This window comes from Ascaphus truei, chromosome 6 (assembly GCF_040206685.1).
Source record: "Ascaphus truei isolate aAscTru1 chromosome 6, aAscTru1.hap1, whole genome shotgun sequence".
Classification (NCBI taxonomy): domain Eukaryota; kingdom Metazoa; phylum Chordata; class Amphibia; order Anura; family Ascaphidae; genus Ascaphus; species Ascaphus truei.
The window spans coordinates 59,897,566-59,916,124 of record NC_134488.1 but is presented as its reverse complement, the minus strand read 5'-3'; the positions used below and the strand labels follow the sequence as shown (position 1 = coordinate 59,916,124).

At 42.5% G+C, this 18,559-nt stretch overlaps 2 protein-coding genes across 14 annotated transcripts in view; one reads left to right on the top strand and one right to left on the bottom strand.

Moving 5' to 3' along the window:
- The window catches only part of LAYN (layilin), a 48,494-nt gene extending 39,830 nt beyond the window's left edge, over positions 1-8,664 (bottom strand). Inside the window, exons 1-2 of one of the 5 annotated variants that reach the window (XM_075604391.1) lie at positions 8,011-8,664; positions 7,027-7,261 (exon numbers count right to left, since the gene is read on the bottom strand). In XM_075604391.1, the coding sequence (XP_075460506.1) occupies positions 7,027-7,102 (76 nt within the window). In that variant the 5' untranslated portion in view covers positions 7,103-7,261; positions 8,011-8,664. Of the gene's footprint in view, positions 1-7,026 lie in introns of all 5 variants that reach the window. The other 4 variants (XM_075604392.1, XM_075604390.1, XM_075604393.1 and 1 more) reach the window with 4 other exon arrangements.
- Positions 1-18,559, top strand: part of LOC142497079 (uncharacterized) — a 98,960-nt gene that overhangs the window by 57,388 nt on the left and 23,013 nt on the right. For 2 of the 9 annotated variants that reach the window (XM_075604395.1, XM_075604394.1), the window contains exons 1-4: positions 13,060-13,537; positions 17,550-17,576; positions 18,199-18,226; positions 18,463-18,484. In XM_075604395.1, the coding sequence (XP_075460510.1) occupies positions 13,487-13,537; positions 17,550-17,576; positions 18,199-18,226; positions 18,463-18,484 (128 nt within the window). In that variant the 5' untranslated portion in view covers positions 13,060-13,486. Of the gene's footprint in view, positions 1-4,180; positions 4,232-13,059; positions 13,538-14,098; positions 14,654-17,549; positions 17,577-18,198; positions 18,227-18,462; positions 18,515-18,559 lie in introns of those variants that run through there. The other 7 variants (XM_075604398.1, XM_075604397.1, XM_075604400.1 and 4 more) reach the window with 7 other exon arrangements.

The following is an 18,559-nucleotide window of genomic DNA, read 5'->3' as shown; positions in this document are numbered from 1 at the left end:
GTTCCTGCGTCTCCTAAACATTCGCAACATTTTGAAATGAGTAGCTGTGAATGAGCAGGTAATGTGCGTCCTTTAAATAGGTATGTGATGATGTCAGGTGACATAGTAAAATGCAAGGTGTTACATTAACATAATAAAGTACTTCTGTGGCAAGCTGTGTGCACTTGTTGTTCTAAGTATTTGTTGTGTGTATTCTGCAGGGAATGATGATATTTGGCAATGATGTGACGTGAAGCTTTGTACAAAGATTGCTTGCAAATAAATAGTTGCATGTGCAATGCATGTAACACTTGTGAACGCAAGAGTCAGTCATGTAATGAGACAAAAAGGCTGAGATTGACGTGGGAAAAGTTTTGTGTAACATGTGTAATTATCCATGTTATTGTGACATGTTGGCAACAATGAATAGTCGTGTGCATATGCATGCATTTGTGTAAGGAGGATAGTTGGTATAGAATGAGTTTACAAGGTGTCCCAATGCTGAATTACTGTACATGTGTGTATAAGTTAGGTTGAAGTGCTTGTAATGCAACGGTTACAATGTAAACATGCAATGTGATTGAGCGTCCAATAAGTGACGTCATGAAAATAGGGAGGACCCAAAAGTATATGTAAACATGAGAATACAGATGTACATGAACGTTTAAAGATGCGTGTCACATTACAAGCATTGTGTAATGTAAAGGAAGATGAATATACTGTGTATGTGTGACATGTGTGACATGTGTGACATCATGTAAATAATTGTCGCTGAGTTGAGTAAAATGTGTGATATGATGTGAGGTTCTCCTTTAAGAGTGTAGTATAGTATTTTCCCTTGCCACATCATCACATGATGAGTAATGTGACCCGCAAATGCTGAAAACATGTAAAAGTCGAATGTTATGCAAATAAGACACGTCAGCTGTGACACAATGCAGGGAATGCCCCCACACTGTAATGCAAATCCCCCTTGTATTGTGAGCAATGAAACGTAAACAGTACTATACTGTTATACGTCCCCGCTCCATTGACTTCCATTGATGTACAGAAGATTTTTTTTTTCTAAGTGCCGTTCCGGCAGCCTTAGCGATCGTTCTCCCGTCCAAAATGCCAACTTTAGTTGGCGGGAGAAATCGGCCATAACATCTCAATTTCGTAGTGCCGATCAGCCCCGATAAGCTGTTTTTTTTTGTTGAATCCAGCCGATTTAAAAAAGTGGCGATCAGTGTCGAAAACAGGCTTATCGGCAGGCGACTGGCCATAACCAAATTATCGGCTCCGAAACCTGGCGATATGAAGCACTTATCGGCGCTTACTGAATCTCAAACCCAATTTTGGCTATAACATGGCCATATTTCCCTTATCAACGCTTACTGCATGAGGCCCTAAGTCCTATAGATAGTGTGTGGGAATACAGGCTGATAGAAAATAAAGTACACATTTTTATTCTATTCCCCATACCCAGGGCTTAGGGATGTATTAAAGTCTATTTTTATTAATGCATTAAAATATACTGTTGTGTGCTGTAATGAGCTGGGACTTTCAGAACCGATGTTCCAACAGGCTACCAGGGCTACCAAGGTGGTGCCAGTAAGTCTGCTGGACATCGGAGTTGAAAGCCACCAGAGGATGCCTGAGGTGTGAAAGCCATTTGGGTAACAGGGAAAGGCTCAAGTACCCATGTCCTGGGATGAATGGCAGTCATCCGGGCTGCCATTTGTCCTATCAGACCTGGAGGAGCCTGGCCTAGCGGGTGGCATGAGATAGTCAGGGACAGTGGTGGCAAACTCACTCATGTCCTTTGGCAATCTCAGATTTCCCGCAGACCCGACTTTCCATACCGGCTTCGCTCTGATTGGCTGTAGTATTTTGTGAATGGAGCTCCAAACACTATAAGAAATGTCTGAGCCAATGAAAGTTGAGATTTCCGGTGGTAGAAGTGCGGGTGGGCTTTTCAAAAGTGCTCTTGCGCGAATAGCAGAGCACCGGCTTCAGAAAAGTCTGCCCGGAAAATATTCTAAGTCCCACTTCTAGCGGCCAAGTTCTAATAATCGAACGTAGCGGTCGCGGATGGGATTGCAAGCTGATGTTACTACCAGGAGTTTGGTGCTAACCCCCGGACAAAAGGAGTCCAAGTTGTCAAAAGAGAAGATAACTGGGGTGTGGAACTTCACGCCGATTTGGGAACCAGAGGATTTCGGGCTAAGTCCCGGTCAGGGGAAAACTCTTATTTAGAGTTCCCTGCACCTAGAACAGTCTATTTTTTGACCTCAGACCCCCAGTAAGTGTGCTTTTCATCTGTATTTTGTGTTCCACTCTGTGTATGCCTATTTCTGTCAATAAACTAAAATGTATTTCATTATCTTGTTTTGCTCAATGAATGATCCTGGTAAAGGTGCACAATAAACCTGGTCTCCCGTGACACAGTCATCTACTGAGCCTCTGATTGAGCCATCTGAAGCTGGGGTATCCTGAAAACCTGACCTGTTAGGGAGGTCTTGAGACTTGAGCTGAGCCTCCCCCCCCCTTAACTAAGGGGCTGATTGATCAAGCGTTGATTCAGGTTAGCGCGTTCAATCTGGCGGTAACTTCTATTCAAGTTAATGGGAGTTACACCGGATCGGATGTGCTTGATCAATCTGTTCATAAGTGAACAGCATCAATAAGACAGCCATAAAACATAATGCTTCAGCAAAACTCATTTCATCTGAGATCCCTTGCTCCAAATTACCCCGGTCCCCAGCCAGATACAAAGTATCCTTTTTCTGATGCTATTAACTGACGATCTCTGATTGGACTCTGCTCCTGCTAATTTCATGCAAGCTGCTCTGGCAGCTACAGCATAAGTGCAGTTTGTCAGTGCAAGTTAAGGTGATGTAAATATGTTTTGTACTGCTGTTATACATGCTTACAAAATGTTTACATATACATTTTAAATCTTTAATAAATGTATCTAAAACGACATTACAATAAGTTTCTGTCCTTTCTACTCCTAAATGTTTTCTGATCTGGTCCCTTTGGTGGAAGACGTAGGTCTGTCCTAATGCCAATGGGAAATGACAATACAATTGCATGATCCCATTGCCTGGTTGAGGGAAGAATTTAAGGGGAAGTGAAACTGTCTTCATTTAAAGGCTCCTGTTCAATAAAATGAAAAGTTGTTATGTCCAATTAACATTGCAGTAACTTCCATTCATTTGTATGGAAGCAACACTCATTAACTGTGCGTTAACAGACACTGTGTAATACTGAATGCTACACACACACACAATAAATGATGCATTAACTCCATCTGTATGCATGAATGTGTCTGCATCAGTAACTATGCACTAATCTGCTTCTCACTAGACTTAATGGGAGACAGATTTCGGCCCCTATGCAATATGCTGTGAAGACATTTTCCCTGTGCCGGGTATGATTACAGTCCCATTTATTTAAATGGAGCTAAACTCTTCCACAGCACTGGGAATACATCTTCACGGGATATTATAGAAAGGACCATTATTATTAAAACTTAAAAGGTTGGAAAGTGTGGTTATTTCCAAACTACATTTCTGCAGGAAACTTTAACCTTTGAAACTTTCCTCTTTCTTTTGCCAGTAATGATATTCCAAATATTTGGATTGATGGACTCAGGTAAAGATTAAAGTTTTTTTAATGTAATATTTGTATACTTGAAAAAGTATATTCTTTTGTCATATCCTAAAAACAAAACCTGCAGTGAATGCATAAAAAAAGGGAGTTATGTAAAGAATCAGTGCAAAAGGCAGGTTTTATAACACTTCTTTAGGAAATATGCAATTTGAAGATTTTTTTTAACTTTTTTGGTACTTTCCTGTAATCCGGAGCCATTTCCCTTTTATCCTGAGCCATTTCCTGTTATCCGCAGCCATATTCCTGTTATCAGGAAAGTACCCATATTAAATCTACCACCCCCTCCACTCAACTCCCCCTAATGCCTCCCAACCAGTAAAATGCCCGTCCCCACCTCCTCAAACCCTCCTAATACAGAGATAACTGCCACCCTAACACCAGTAACTGCCCCACCCTGCCACCTCCTCATACACAGTGAGGACTGCCCCCTAACCCAGTAACTGCCTCTCCCCACCTCCTCCTAATACACAGTGGCGCAACAACCAACACCAAGGAACAGCATGTCATCATTTAGAGTCATATGTGGCCGAATTCATTTGGAGGCAGCACGTGGGAGGCGAGGATGTCTTTGAGTCACTGTTGAAAGCAATTAAAGGTTTTTGGCCTCCAAAAATGCTTTGTTTTCAATAATAAATAAGTTGTTACTTTGTTTTTAATGAAATAAGTTGTTTTGAATATGGCTCCGGATAACAGGAAATGGCTCTTGATGACAGGAAAGTACCACTTTTTCTTTTATTAAAACACACACACACACACACACACACACACACACACACACACACACACACACACACACACACACACACACACACACACACACACACACACACACACACACACACACACACACACACACACACACACCTAACTCTTAAACGGTTACCTTTATTCCCTTGGAATTAAAGAGTAATAGTCTGCAATCTTGTCCAGCACTAAAGAGGTTACTGAAAATTTTAGGAACGGTTGTATATTTACACTCAAATTTCAAGCACACTGCTGCCCTGAAGGGCTTCCCATCTAATTTCATGAAACAAGTGGGGGTTTCACAGTGTCCTGGCTGCAAAACGGGAGCAAATAATGGCCAGATTTAACATGCCCATGGGCTTAGAACAGGATTCATTTTAATTGGATCTGGCGCTGGTTTCAAAATCAGCCGGCAGCGCTTGATTAATAACCAGATGAAATAGGGAGAGGAACCCATAACCTTTTGGTTGCTACACTTTCCAGGCTGCACCTGAACTAGTGCAATGTACAACATAGAGCAGGCAAACAGAGCAGGCAAACAGAGCAGGCAAACAGAGCAGGCATCTGTCGACTGGGGTATCAAGGGACCACAGGGGGAAACAGATTGTAGGGGCCCATGGCCACAATGTACAACACACGTTATAATACGGGTTATACTAAATACATACATACACAAACAGACACACACAGACACACACATTCACTTGTGCATACATATACTCAAAGACACATAGAAGGACATACACACAGTATACAAACAGAGCAGACTGACTCAGATACACATACACTGATACACACAGAGCAGACTGACTCAGATACACACATACATACACTGATACACACAGAGCAGACTGACTCAGATACACACATACATACACTGATACACACAGAGCAGACTGACTCAGATACACACATACATACACTGATACACACAGAGCAGACTGACACAGATACACACATACATACACTGATACACACAGAGCAGACTGACTCAGATACACACATACATACACTGATACACACAGAGCACACTGACTCAGATACACACACACTGATACACATAGAGCACACTGACTCAAATACACACATACACTGATACACACAGAGCACACTGACTCAGATACACATACATACACTGATACACACAGAGCACACTGACTCCAATACACACACAGAGCACACTGACTCAGATACACACACACATACATACACTGATACACACAGAGCACACTGACTCAGATACACACATACATACACTGATACACACAGAGCAGACTGACTCAGATACACACATACATACGGTATGTATGTGTGTATCTGAGTCAGTCTGCTCTGTGTGTATCAGTGTATGTATGTGTGTATCTGAGTCAGTCTGCTCTGTGTGTATCAGTGTATGTGTGTATCTGAGTCAGTCTGCTCTGTGTGTATCAGTGTATGTGTGTATCGGAGTCAGTCTGCTCTGTGTGTATCAGTGTACAGTATGCATGTGTGTATCTGAGTCAGTCTGAGTATTAAGTATGTATGTGTGTATCTGAGTCAGTCTGAGTATTAGGTATGTATGTGTGTATCTGAGTCAGTCTGAGTATTAGGTATGTATGTGTGTATCTGAGTCAGTCTGAGTATTAGGTATGTATGTGTGTATCTGAGTCAGTCTGTGTATCATGTATGTAACATACCTGATACACAGACTAACTCAGATACACACATACATACACTGATACACACAGAGCAGACTGACTCAGATACACACACAGCAGACGGACTCTCCCCGCAGCCTCCACACAGTCACACAAGATGTAACAGTCTCCCGGTAATTCTCGGAGACTTGGTCAGTCTGGACATTGAGGTCCCACCTGGGATTTCCTCAGCCCGTCCGAGCCTGACTGTGTAATTATTACATACATGCATATCTGCTGCTTTATGCCTGTACTCTCTACATCCCAGCCACGGCTCTGTGCAGGACACTGGCACTTTCTTATGAGAATGCTACTTTTATTGCCCATCCAGCAGTGCAGGGGTTAAAGATGCGATCCCGGCTCCTCTCCTTTAAACACCAATGTAATAATTTTACTGCATGCTAATTCCGTGTCCCCCATTCAGTGTATAGCAAGCAGTGGGGTATAGTTAACATTGCTTTAACATTCATTCAATTCAGCAGATGCATCATCTAATGTGTGTTACTCTGCTTTTCACTACATGGGATTATGTAGAGAAGATGAGATTTAATGGGTTATTGTTTTTTTTCTATAAAAAGGTGCTGGGTATTTTTAAGAGGGTCTATTCTTTTTCAGACCTTTTAAGAGAAAAAAAAGCATGTTTTATTAATAGAATGTCATTAAAAATGTAACAACTTTAATAGACAGAATATTGTATTGTATTGTATGTCTTTATTTATATAGAGAATATTACCTAAGGATTTTTTCCCCCAACAATGGAAAAGTACATTAAAGTTTAAAAAGCACGAGAAAGTAAGGAATTACTGAAAGAATTTCAATTAAACAGACAGCCACAGATTCTATTAAAAACTACCGTATGAAATACAGTTGCCAGTATTTTTGCTGACGCTGCAAAATGTTAAACTTGGCAAACAGCCTTACAGGGTATAATAGGGTATCTACCAAATAAATACTGAATAATTGCACTTACCACTGTGCAGGCTGGTCCCTTTACAGCAATGGAAGAAAAGGACCATGCCAGTTGCAAAAGCTGTGATAAGATCCATGATTTGATATCTTGCTTAGCTATGTTGAGGATGCAACTTGAAATCACAGCTTGTTATAGTCCAGAGAGACAGGGGAGGCAAGGCATTGTGCAGGAATCCCTTCATTGAACAAGCGATGTGATAACTCAGCAGAGGAAAGTGCGGCACATCTGCACCCTGCTGAATAAAGAGAAATCCAAGCCCTCCACAGTGATAATCAATACAAATCTATCAAAGACATTTCTGCGTGGCCAGGATCACTCCCAGCCAAACCAATAGAGGCAGCTGCTCCCTTTTATTGTTTCATTTAAGTAAGAACTTGAAGAGAGTCCCAAAAGCAGAGAGCTGTCAGTTTAATTACTTGAAAGCAATAGCTTCTTAAAACCTTCCTGATGGATTGGTTGTAACAGTTATCAGGAGGCATCCAGTAGCTGAGTGATGTGGTTTAAATCCAGATCTGTGAGATTTCTGCAGTTACCAGTGATATCTGAGTGAGCGCTGCCTGAATGTCTTGCTTTGTAAACCTCAATTTAATCCAATATTTAATCCAATATCCAAAGAGGATGATAACTAGATTATAGAAGGAAAAAACATTGATCCAAAAGTAGATCCCTGACCCTATAATAGGAATTGAACATGTTGATCGTAAAACTTTCAGATGCTATAACAAGAAGACAGCCTCTGCATCCTAACCTGACCACAAGAGAAACTATTAATCCTAAATCCCATAATCCTATAAAATACAGAAAAGATCTTGATACAAACCTATAACAATAAGACAATGTAGCGATCATTAAATGTTCAGAGCCTATAACAAGACACCCTCTGCATCCTATTGCCCTCTGGATCCCAATACTCTATTGATCCTACAGTATATCCCCTAATCCTAAAAATACAGAAATAGTCTTGATTCAAAAAAATCCACCCACCTTACTCCATATCAAGAAGACAACCAATTGATCATTAAATGTTCAGATCCTTTAACAAGAACATAGCATGTTAATCAAAATGCTGATTCTACAATATATTAAGAGTTGATTGTTAAACCTCATTATAGTGTAAGAAAATGACACACACAACTATGTCAGCAGACCTGCATAGAAAGCAAAAATGAGCAGAGCCTTTTAACACTGGAGCATTTTATATTTGACAAATTCCTCTTTGCAAAACTTACTCTGCAAAAATTGCCAAGCTGTATCCTATTTTAAACCTACATGGTGCTTTAGTTGGGTGTTGCAATCCACACCAGATGTGCAGTCAGTCACAAAGAGTGAGACTCGTGTTCTTTCTTGTGTCCCTAAAGTTTGTCACCACTCACCCTCTGTTGATGTAGGTCTTGATTCTGGGCTTGTGCTGTGTGCAGAATCCCACTTCTCACTCACTCACATCCTATTCCCTTTCCAGCCGGGTATATTTAAGAACTGTTTTACTTCCTTTTCCCTTGTTAGAGAGGAGCTGAGTGGAGCGTTAATGTAAGCAAAGCTAAACCTGTGGCTTCTACAGAGACAGAGGAGTGGTACTGTCTGCAACCATACTGTAGATGGGATTCAAGAGCAGTTTATGTAATCAACCCCAGACCTGGGAACATACAACTCTTAATCAGCCAGGTGGAGCCTGTTGATTGCCTGTGTAATTAACCAGCCCACTTCTGGATTTAGAGACAGTTTTTCTCAACAGTCATAAGTCCCTGTTACATACCTCCCCTGTTTGTGGGAAGCTCGGGCTTACCACGGCTAAAGCCCATCCTTCCACTCTCACTCCAGATATCTCTGCGCTCGATTGAGAGTGTATGGAGTACGAAAACCCTCAGGTCCATTGGGATTTGAGCCCTTTCTCCAGGGTATTAGTGTCTCCTCCAGAAGGTGCTTGAGATCAGCACTCCTCAGTCACTCGAGGAGGACTTTTTCCAAATACAGTCTTTCTATGGACCACGTGGTCATGAGATTTCCCCAGCGGTGGGCGATCCTCTCTTTGTAGGCAGACTGTATGGCGACAGTCGCAGAGCGATTGCGCAAATAGCTTTCTCTCGCCATCTTTTCCATGGACTCCATTTTAGCACTAAATGTCCATTCCTTGTAACCCATGCTCAGGTCTTGCAAAGCCTCTGTCAAACCACTCCTGAATTCTGTCTGATGTTCGGAATCTATTTCTACCATCTTAGCCTCATGCCATTTCATTGTACTACTTAAAGACCATTCAAGAATAGCTATTTGAGTTTTCAGCTCTTGAAGCTGTCCTTCTGCACTTCTTTTTCCACACAATACAGTTGCCAGTTCAACTTCTTTGGGATTGAGTGCAATCCCACTCCTAACACCATATGTAAGAGATGTGTGCAGAGGTACGCAATGGAGACCGTTTTAAGGTAAAACTAAAATGAGACTTTATTGCGCATGTTCCTTTAACATGGCACAACACTCAAAATAAACGAAATAAGGCCTACTCCGCTTTGGAGAATATCTACACCTTTTCTCCGTCCTTCTCTAACTGGGTGGGTAGCTAAGCTAGTTACCACCCCCAAACATATATATAGAAATACAACAGTCCAAGAAGAAATTCTTATCTGTTTGTTGTAGCTGTAGGGGAAGGCCTCTCTGCTCTCCTGGGTCAGAACCCTTGTGTGCTATGGCAATGTCTATGTCCAGGTATAGTCTGGTCACCTTGTCTTGCTATCAGCATACAGTTCTTCTGCAGCTTAAGACATCTGTTCCTCTGGTCAGCCCTTGTTGTGGGCTAAGGAAATCCTCCTCCTGTTTCTCAGAACAGGCCTTTTCTAACAGTCTTAATCAACCAGATGGAGTCTGGTTGACTGCCTGTGCAATTAACCAGCCCACTGCTGGGTTAGAGACAGTTTTTATCAACAGGGATAAGTCTCTCTTACAACCCCCAAAACCCTTAACTCTCGGGCAGGCTGGAGGTTAAAATATTGTTGTTCTAAGCATTACCTTCAATTTATTCCCTAGTTATGCATTTCACTGTTAAATCGTTTTTTAATTTACGCACACTTATTTATGTTAAATCCTTTGTGCCTGGACTACTAAATATGGCTGCTCTTTGCAATACTCTAAGACAGGGGTGTCCAACTCTAGTCTTCAAGGGCCACCAACAGGTCAGGTTTTCAGGACACCCCTACTTCAGCACAGGTGAAGCTGTGCTGAAGCAGGGATATCCCTTAATACCCGACCTGTTGTCGGCCCTGGAGGAGTGGAGTTGGCCACTCCTGGTCTAAGAGATGCTGTATAAAGCAGCCAACGTCACAGCATTTTTAGGCCTAGATGCCCTAAGCTGCTTTAGGCAACAAAGTATGATGTGAACATCACGTTAATAAGTAGTGCATCTAGGGCTCAACCATGTAGCCACTAAGGAAAAGAATACTTAGTTGGGCCTCACACTACCTGCACACCCATCCCACTACCTTCACACCACTCGCACCACCTTCACACCCCTCCCACAACCTGCACATCACTCGCACCACCTTCGCACCCCTCCCACTACCTTCACGCAACTTGCTCTACCTTCACACCACTCGCACTACCTTCACACCCCTCGCACAACCTTCACACCCCTCGCACTACCTTCACCCCTTCCACTGCCTTCACACCCCTCACACTACCTTTACACCACGCGCACTACCTTCACACCACTTGCACTACCGTCACAACCCTCCCACTACCTTCACACCACTCGCACTACCTTCACAGCCCTCCCACTACCTTCGCACCACTCGCACTACCTTCGCACCACTCGCACTACCTTCACACCTTTTCCACTGCCTTCACGCCCCCGCGCACCACCTTCACAACCTTCCCACCACTCGCACAACCTTCACACCACTCGCACTACCTTCACACCACTCGCACTACCTTCACACCCCTTCCACTGCCTTCACACCCCTCGCAATACCTTAACACCTCTCGCACTACCTGCACAGCCCTCCCTCTACCTTCACACCACTCGCACTACCTTCACACTACTCGCACTACCTGCACAGCCCTCGCACTACCATTACACCACTCGCACTACCTGCACAGCCCTCGCACTTCCATTACACCACTCGCACTACCTGCACAGCCCTCGCACTACCATTACACCACTCGCACTACCTGCACAGCCCTCCCACTACCTTCACACCCCTCGCACTACCTTTACACCACTCACACTACCTTCACACCTCTTCCACTGTCTTCACACCCCTCGCACTACCTTCACACTCCACCCACTACCTGCACACCCTTCCCACTACATTGACACCCCTCGCACTGCCTTCACACCCCTCACACTGCCTTCAAACCACTCGCCCTGCCTTCACACCCTTCGCACTGCCTTGATAACTTTCGCACTACCTGCACACCCCTAGCACTGCTTTCATACCCCTCTCACTGCCTTCACTCCCCTCCCACTACCTTCCTCCTACCTCACTACCTTCACACCCCTCGCCCTACCTTCCCCCTACCTCACTACCTGCACACCCCTCGCACTTCCTTCACACCCCTCTCACTACCTTCACACCCCTCCCACTACCTTCCCCCACCTCACTACCTTCACACCCCTCGCCCTACCTACGCCCCCCACACCTCACAACCTGCACACCCCTCGCACTTCCTTCACACGTTGACCACTGCTTTTGCTTTCCATTCTGTGTGTTGGAGAAGGAGTCATGCATCTAATTTCCGGAGGACTTTCCAGTTGTTTTATTCTTCCAAAACATTTGACGTAAAAGGAAATCCTGTTTAGGAAGCTTCTTCTCGTTTAACGGAAGTTAAGGAAAAAATAATATTTAAAGAGGAAATGTCAACTGTAAGAGGTAGGGTATCATAGAGATGGTATTTACAGCACAATATAGTATATGTGAAATAACAAAGAGAATAGAGGCTGAAACATTACTACTGTCACATTTGGGGTATGCATAATGCATTCTGACTTTTGAGGTCGAGATTTCTGATTTTTTTTTCTAGTGTTTGTCTATACACTTAATAGAATTAAATGTTTGATTACATTTTTGATTTGATGTTGCTGTATATTTTGGATTACTTCCCTTTTTGTATCAAATACACTAGATTGTGTTGGAAATATAAACTTTATGATATATTTCCAATTGGTGTATTTTTTTTGGAGCCTGCCTTTATTTGGGGCACAATTACTAGTGTTCCTAGTGTTTTCCCCCAACTTCATACTGATGTATGTATGTATGTATGTATGTACAGTATGTATATCTTTATTTATATAGCGCCCACAGCTGTACTTTACAAGAGAGACAACACGGTACAGGTACGATTATAATACAATAAGTGCAACAAATAAGATCAGACTATAGGAAAATAAATCCCTGGCCGAGAACTTACAATCTAAGTGCTATGATGGGAAATTCACAGAGAGAACAGGTGAGGGAATAAGTGCAGTTGATGGCAGTCATTGGTAGGAGTGACTGTGTGTGTGGGACAGTAGCCATGAGTCCAGGCTAATGGAGCTTTTCATTTATCTACAAGTGCTGTTTGTAATCACTCACTCTATGTAAACTTTAACCATTAGGGCTCCCATGATGTAGCTACCTACCACGTCATAAGGTCTGGCACTATTGGGGCCCCATGATGCAGTAGCTACGTCACATGCTATTTCCTCATAGATCATGTGCTGCACTCTCGAGGAGCACTCACGTGATCATGAAGTGCCGCAGCCTCTCCAGCACTCAAAGGGTTAAGGGGGAAACTTGATTGTTTAATACAATCTGGCATTGCTATAGAACTGGTGCCAAGATGCGTAGATGGAAAAGCAGTTATTTACCTGAAGCTTTTCAGTGCTGCAAGGCGCTGTAATGCATTGCTTTATAGAGATGTGTGAACTTTTTCGCACGCGCTAGTGCAGTTTGCAAACTTTAACCTTTTTCGTTCGGGGAAAAAATAGTTTGCGTCAATCCATAAGTTTGCTTAATGCCAAGTCTTAATATAGGGAGCGGTTATAGAAGCAGTTAGGGGAGGAGCTATAGGGAGCGATTATAGGAGCAGTTAGAGGAGGAGCTATAGGGAGCGAGTATAGGAGCAGTTAGGGGAGGAGTTATAGGGAGTGGTTATAGGAGCAATTAGGGGAGGAGTTATAGGGAGCGGTTATAGGAGCAGTTAGAGGAGGAGTTATAGTGAGCGGTTATAGGAGCAGTTATAGGGTGACAGAGCCCTGGACTTGTAAGAAAGGGGCGGCATATAAGGCCCCCTCCCTTTAAGGTGCTATGATGTCAGGCCAGGGGTTGAGAAAGGGGTACTTAAGGTGAGGAGGAGGGCTCCTAGCTTCCTCTTTCTTCTAAGATCTACTGGAGTGAAGTCACATTTTCAAGGTTCCTGATTCCTGGTATCCTGATCTGGAGAGATGGCTGCTCAATGAGGAGGGAGGAAGACATGTTAGGAGGGCCCTGCAGAGATGATAGTGGTCGGCATTGGAGAAGCATGGATGAGGGAGCGGCAGGAGGAGGTGCGGCGTGAGTTATAGGAGCAGTTAGGGGAAGTTATAAGGAGCGGTTATAGGAGCAGTTAAGGGAGGAGTTATAGGGAGCGGTTATAGGAGCAGTTAGGGGAGGAGTTATAGGAGCAGTTATAGGAGTAGTTATAGGAGGAGTTATATAGAGCGGTTATATGAGCAGTTAGGGGGGGAGTTATAGGAGCAGTTAGGGGAGGAGTTGTAGGGAGCGGTTATAGGAGCAGTTAGGGAAGGAGTTATAGGGAGCAGTTAGGGGAGGAGTTATAGGGAGCGGTTATAGGAGCAGTTAGGGGAGGAGTTATAGGGAGTGGTTAGGGGAGGAGTTATAGGAGCAGTTAGGGGAGGAGTTGTAGGGAGCGGTTATAGGAGCAGTTAGGGAAGGCGTTATAGGAGCAGTTAGGGGAGGAGTTATAGGGAGCAGTTAGGGGAGGAGTTATAGGGAGCGGTTATAGGAGCAGTTAGGGGAGGAGTTATAGGGAGCGGTTAGGGGAGGAGTTATAGGAGCAGTTAGGGGAGGAGTTATAGGGAGCGGTTATAGGGGCAGTTAGGGGAGGAGTTATAGGAGCAGTTAGGGGAGGAGTTATAGGGAGTGGTTATAGGAGCAGTTAGGGGAGAATTGTTTAACGAAAAATTCCTCTAAATAGAGATAAAATACTAACTAAAAAGGAGAAGATAACCAATTAAAATGTCCAGGTATTTGATAATTTTATCCTCTGTGCCAGAGAGCTTATTATCATCACATGTAAGAAACCAAAATAACAAGCTAAATTAATTTAACAACAGTTGGAGACTGAGATGAGAAACAAATTCAGAATGTGATGGAGCAAAATTTCTTAGACTTTATCCATAAAAAGGAACAGGGATTTTCTCATAAATAAATATGAAACTTCATGTTGGTAACACTAGATTTGCAGCATACGTAATTAGCATAAATGACCTCCCTAAGTCTGTCGAAAGCATAAAACTTCAGGGCACTAAAGTCATACTACTGCACATGTACAGTATGCATGGAAATACCTACCACATACCTCTATGATGTCACAGCTGACCAGGTATATCAAGCAGCAGCATCTGGCTCAGCTGTTCACTTCAGCAGATACATTCTCTTAGGTAAGTGCCTTATACCTACCTCTCTGATAGGGACTTGTGCCTGAGATACACTATCAGTGTAGGGATATACAATCCCCACCCTGTATCTCAGATGATCTTCAACAATTAACTTTACCTGCTATACCTTCACAGGAAGTACAGTATTTGAAAAGATGTATCTTAATTAAGATGTTGTTTGTAACTATGGACAATATAAGTGTATGGGGGCTCTTTATTAAAGGATTTCAGCACCACAACTTGTGCAAAACACATTTACACATGTGTTGTGTACCCAACAATTACTTCATTCCTACTGCTGACTGACTGGAGATTTGAATTGCAGAGAGCGTAGGTGTTGGAAATATAGACTTTGTGTGCAGCTTGTAATATATTTAATGGGACCAGCCGTTCATCATAATGTAGATACTGTAATGCGTTTATGATATTTGGAAAAAATAAGAATCTTTAATAATATAGAGTCCCCACACCAGCTCATTCCATGAGTGATATCATAGAGCCCATCAGTGACATCAGCACTGAGGAGGGGATAACAGACACTCTCTTGCAAACAGTACATACTGTAGGTAAGTATCTTGTGCTATGCATTGCATTATATACCCCTGGTGGAGCGATGTTATAGAATTCGGCACTGACATCAGCTCTGAGGAGGCAAGCCATAATACAGTACACACTCTTTCAGTAAGTGTTTGGGTGTCTATCGCACATGCTTAATGAGGCCCCCAAACTGCACCTCAGTGTGTGCAGGCAGCATGGGTGGTAAAGCTGTCACTTACTGTGCGGGATTTCAAAGTCACGCCCCACAATGCCTTGGTGCTGTGGATACAAAGCATTGCGGGGAGCGACTTTTGGACAGCTATATCACTGCCTGGGATCGGGCAGTTACTTTTTTATTGTTGTTGGCGAAGCCCTTTGAGAAGCCTCACGAACCCCCCTGTTGGGAATCACTGCATTTCCATATCTATGACGGATGTTTATATTGGCTTTATTAAATGTATCACAATCTGCAAACTAAGCAGTCTACATTTTTCCTAGAGCAACACTCTCTGCTCTGCAAATGTACAGAGAGCAGGAGGGATTAACTTAATATTTTGTATACAATACATGTAAAAAGGAAAGAAATATTGCCTTTACGGCTACATCATCACTTTTAAAATCCGCACAGCCTTCTGTGCTTTTAAAACATTATGAAACAAAATATTTTTTTCCCATATTTTTTCTAAGTCCCAAGGTAGAATGAAAAAAAATGCTTAGGTTCATTCTCAGAGCTGTATCTCATTACATTCTTGAAATCCGAACTTAGGTTTCATATAAACCCTCGCAACCTTATATACAGTATTGTTGAGTACCCCCAGAACCCATATACCAGGTTCTGGGTGATCAGGCATTAACTGGGCATCCCATCCTTATACTAGGGACACCTTTACCGTTTCAGGGATACCACACATTCCTATGCCCCATTTACCTTTCTGGTCTGTGCTGAAGCAGGGAGTCCTAGCGGTGAGTCCCGCAAGCGTTTTCAAGGGGAGATTTTGCCAGAGCAATGTGTCTCAATGTATCCGAGAATCCGACCTAATTCCCGGGTACATTTTTGGGGTATCCAGCAACTCTGGAACCCCCGCTACCTAGACACATTCTGACAAAACTTTCTCTGTAAACCCCCCTTTAAACTCTTAGCCTAGCAATCTCTGCATGCTGGCACATCCTGGAAAGGTAAAACACAGAAAATTCTTTATTGTCGCACAATTACCTACATTGCAGGAATAACAACAGGTTCAAGAGCTGACTCTCTAAAACCCCAAATATGGATCAGAGGTAACCAGATGGGCATAATACCTTTATTGATGGCCTGGTTACCCCCTCACCACCACAAGTAGTTAACACAGAGATTTAACATTACGTTTAGTTAGCTAAAGGTGACGTTACTCACACCAGACCCTGTGGATAAGTGTAAGACAACAGTTTAATTTAATTTAGCTATCATATTATTTAAAGGGTTCATTTCCACTCCGGACTTGTCTTTTTTTTACTTTAATTAAACACCTTTTCAGAGCCTGGGTGGCAGTAATGCCAGCTTTTGGTAAGACAGGCGTGTAACGCCAGGTTATTAGAAGCTAACGCAAGGTAGTGCTAATGTAACATGGGGTTAAGCCTGTGCTATTGTGATCACTAACAGCCGTTGTTTTTGCACATATTTAGCTTTGCGGATACCAATTAAAGTCACGTTATGTGGCTAATGTAATGGCACCCTCTGGCTCTGCCCCATGGTACTTTGAATTTCAGGATGTGCATACTAAATAACACTTTAATGAGATTGCCCTGTTTTGCACACAGCCCCTAAGACAATAAGATATTTAAGGTCTGATAACATAACATATCGCGATATAATGCAGAATATCAGTTTTTATAAGATTCAATGGCACTGAGAATGCAGAATATCACTGCATATTCCACCATGATGTGCCAGTGAGAGCAATAACCTTTGCTATACCTGTATTGTTTTGTTAAATTTGGCTATACATAGTGCTGTATGGAGTGGTTATGTGAGAAATACCTTATACTTTCGCTCTTCCGTCTGTTACTGTGCACCTCACGTGTTGAACAACCTCCCAGAGACTCTCAAACCCGCCTCCAGTTTAAGTTCTTGCAAGATTCCAGATGTCTCCCATTTTAATCTTGTCTGTAACTGTCAATACAATTCTAATTATATATTATTTCTAACTGTCCATAAAATGTCTGGAAATTGAATGTATAACCTCTGTTCATTTAATGTAACAATGTATTGCTATCATAACTCTGTGCCCAGGACATACTTGCAAACGAGAGGTAACTCAATGTGTTACTTCCTGGTAAAACATTGAATAATATAAATAATAAATAATTTATGTTTTCGTTGTAGATTGACAAGATGAAGCTAACCAATATGGTAAGTTTTTTTTTGGTAACATGATCATTCTTGTGCAATGCTTCTGCTGTAGACGACGGTGTATGCTTAGTAACCGCAGAAGTGGTCAGGAGCTACTTCTACGATGGATTTGAACTAAATCCAATCCAGGACAGTATTGAATTACATTGACAGTAAAAAATTGCAATGATCTTGAGCAACCAGGAGGTCTCCGGACATCGGGGAACCACCACAAATGAGCTTAAGGGTCCCCCAAGTTCAAGTAGTCTAGAAAAGGAAAAAATTATCTGGGGCGGGGTTGCTGCTTGAAAATTGCCTATGAAGTTCAGTTTTTTATGAATTAAATGATTTTTTAAATACAATGTTTTCTTATGTACGAGCGCTGGAACTTTTGTTGTTGTTGCAGTATACAGCGCGTATTTGGTTTGTTGGACCTTGGACCTTTTCTTTGTTATATGAGGTGTTCCGTTTAACAGTCCAAATATTTGCCAATGAATGATGAAGCGCTAATAGATATGGAGACCCAATACTCTCATCCTTATGTCATACAATACCTGTGATAACTACTCTGCTGCACATTGCTTTATCTCTATATTAACTGAAATATTAATGTTAAACTAACTGTACCATTATTTCCTTAAAGATGAAACGTATGGAGTTGACAGAGGCAGGTAAGTCTTTGTTCTAATCAATGCAAAATGTAGGTTTTCACTCGGAAGGGGATCTGTCCCATTTTGACCCACCAAGCAACGTGGGAACGACAGATATACTTAGTTGGGAAAGAGCAATAATTGGGTTAAAAGCTTGGAGTACAGTAACTGGGGCAGAATTATTTAATAAAAGTATAGTAAAGGGGACAGTTGTAAAAGTTATTAACAACTGACAACGTCTTCCTTTTGTTTTGCAGTAGTACGTGCCGAGACAAGGAGGTGAGTCAATGTCCTTCCAGGCTTCTTCTGGTAGGTTGGTTGCAGAGGACAGTGGGGACTATGCATTAAACTCTG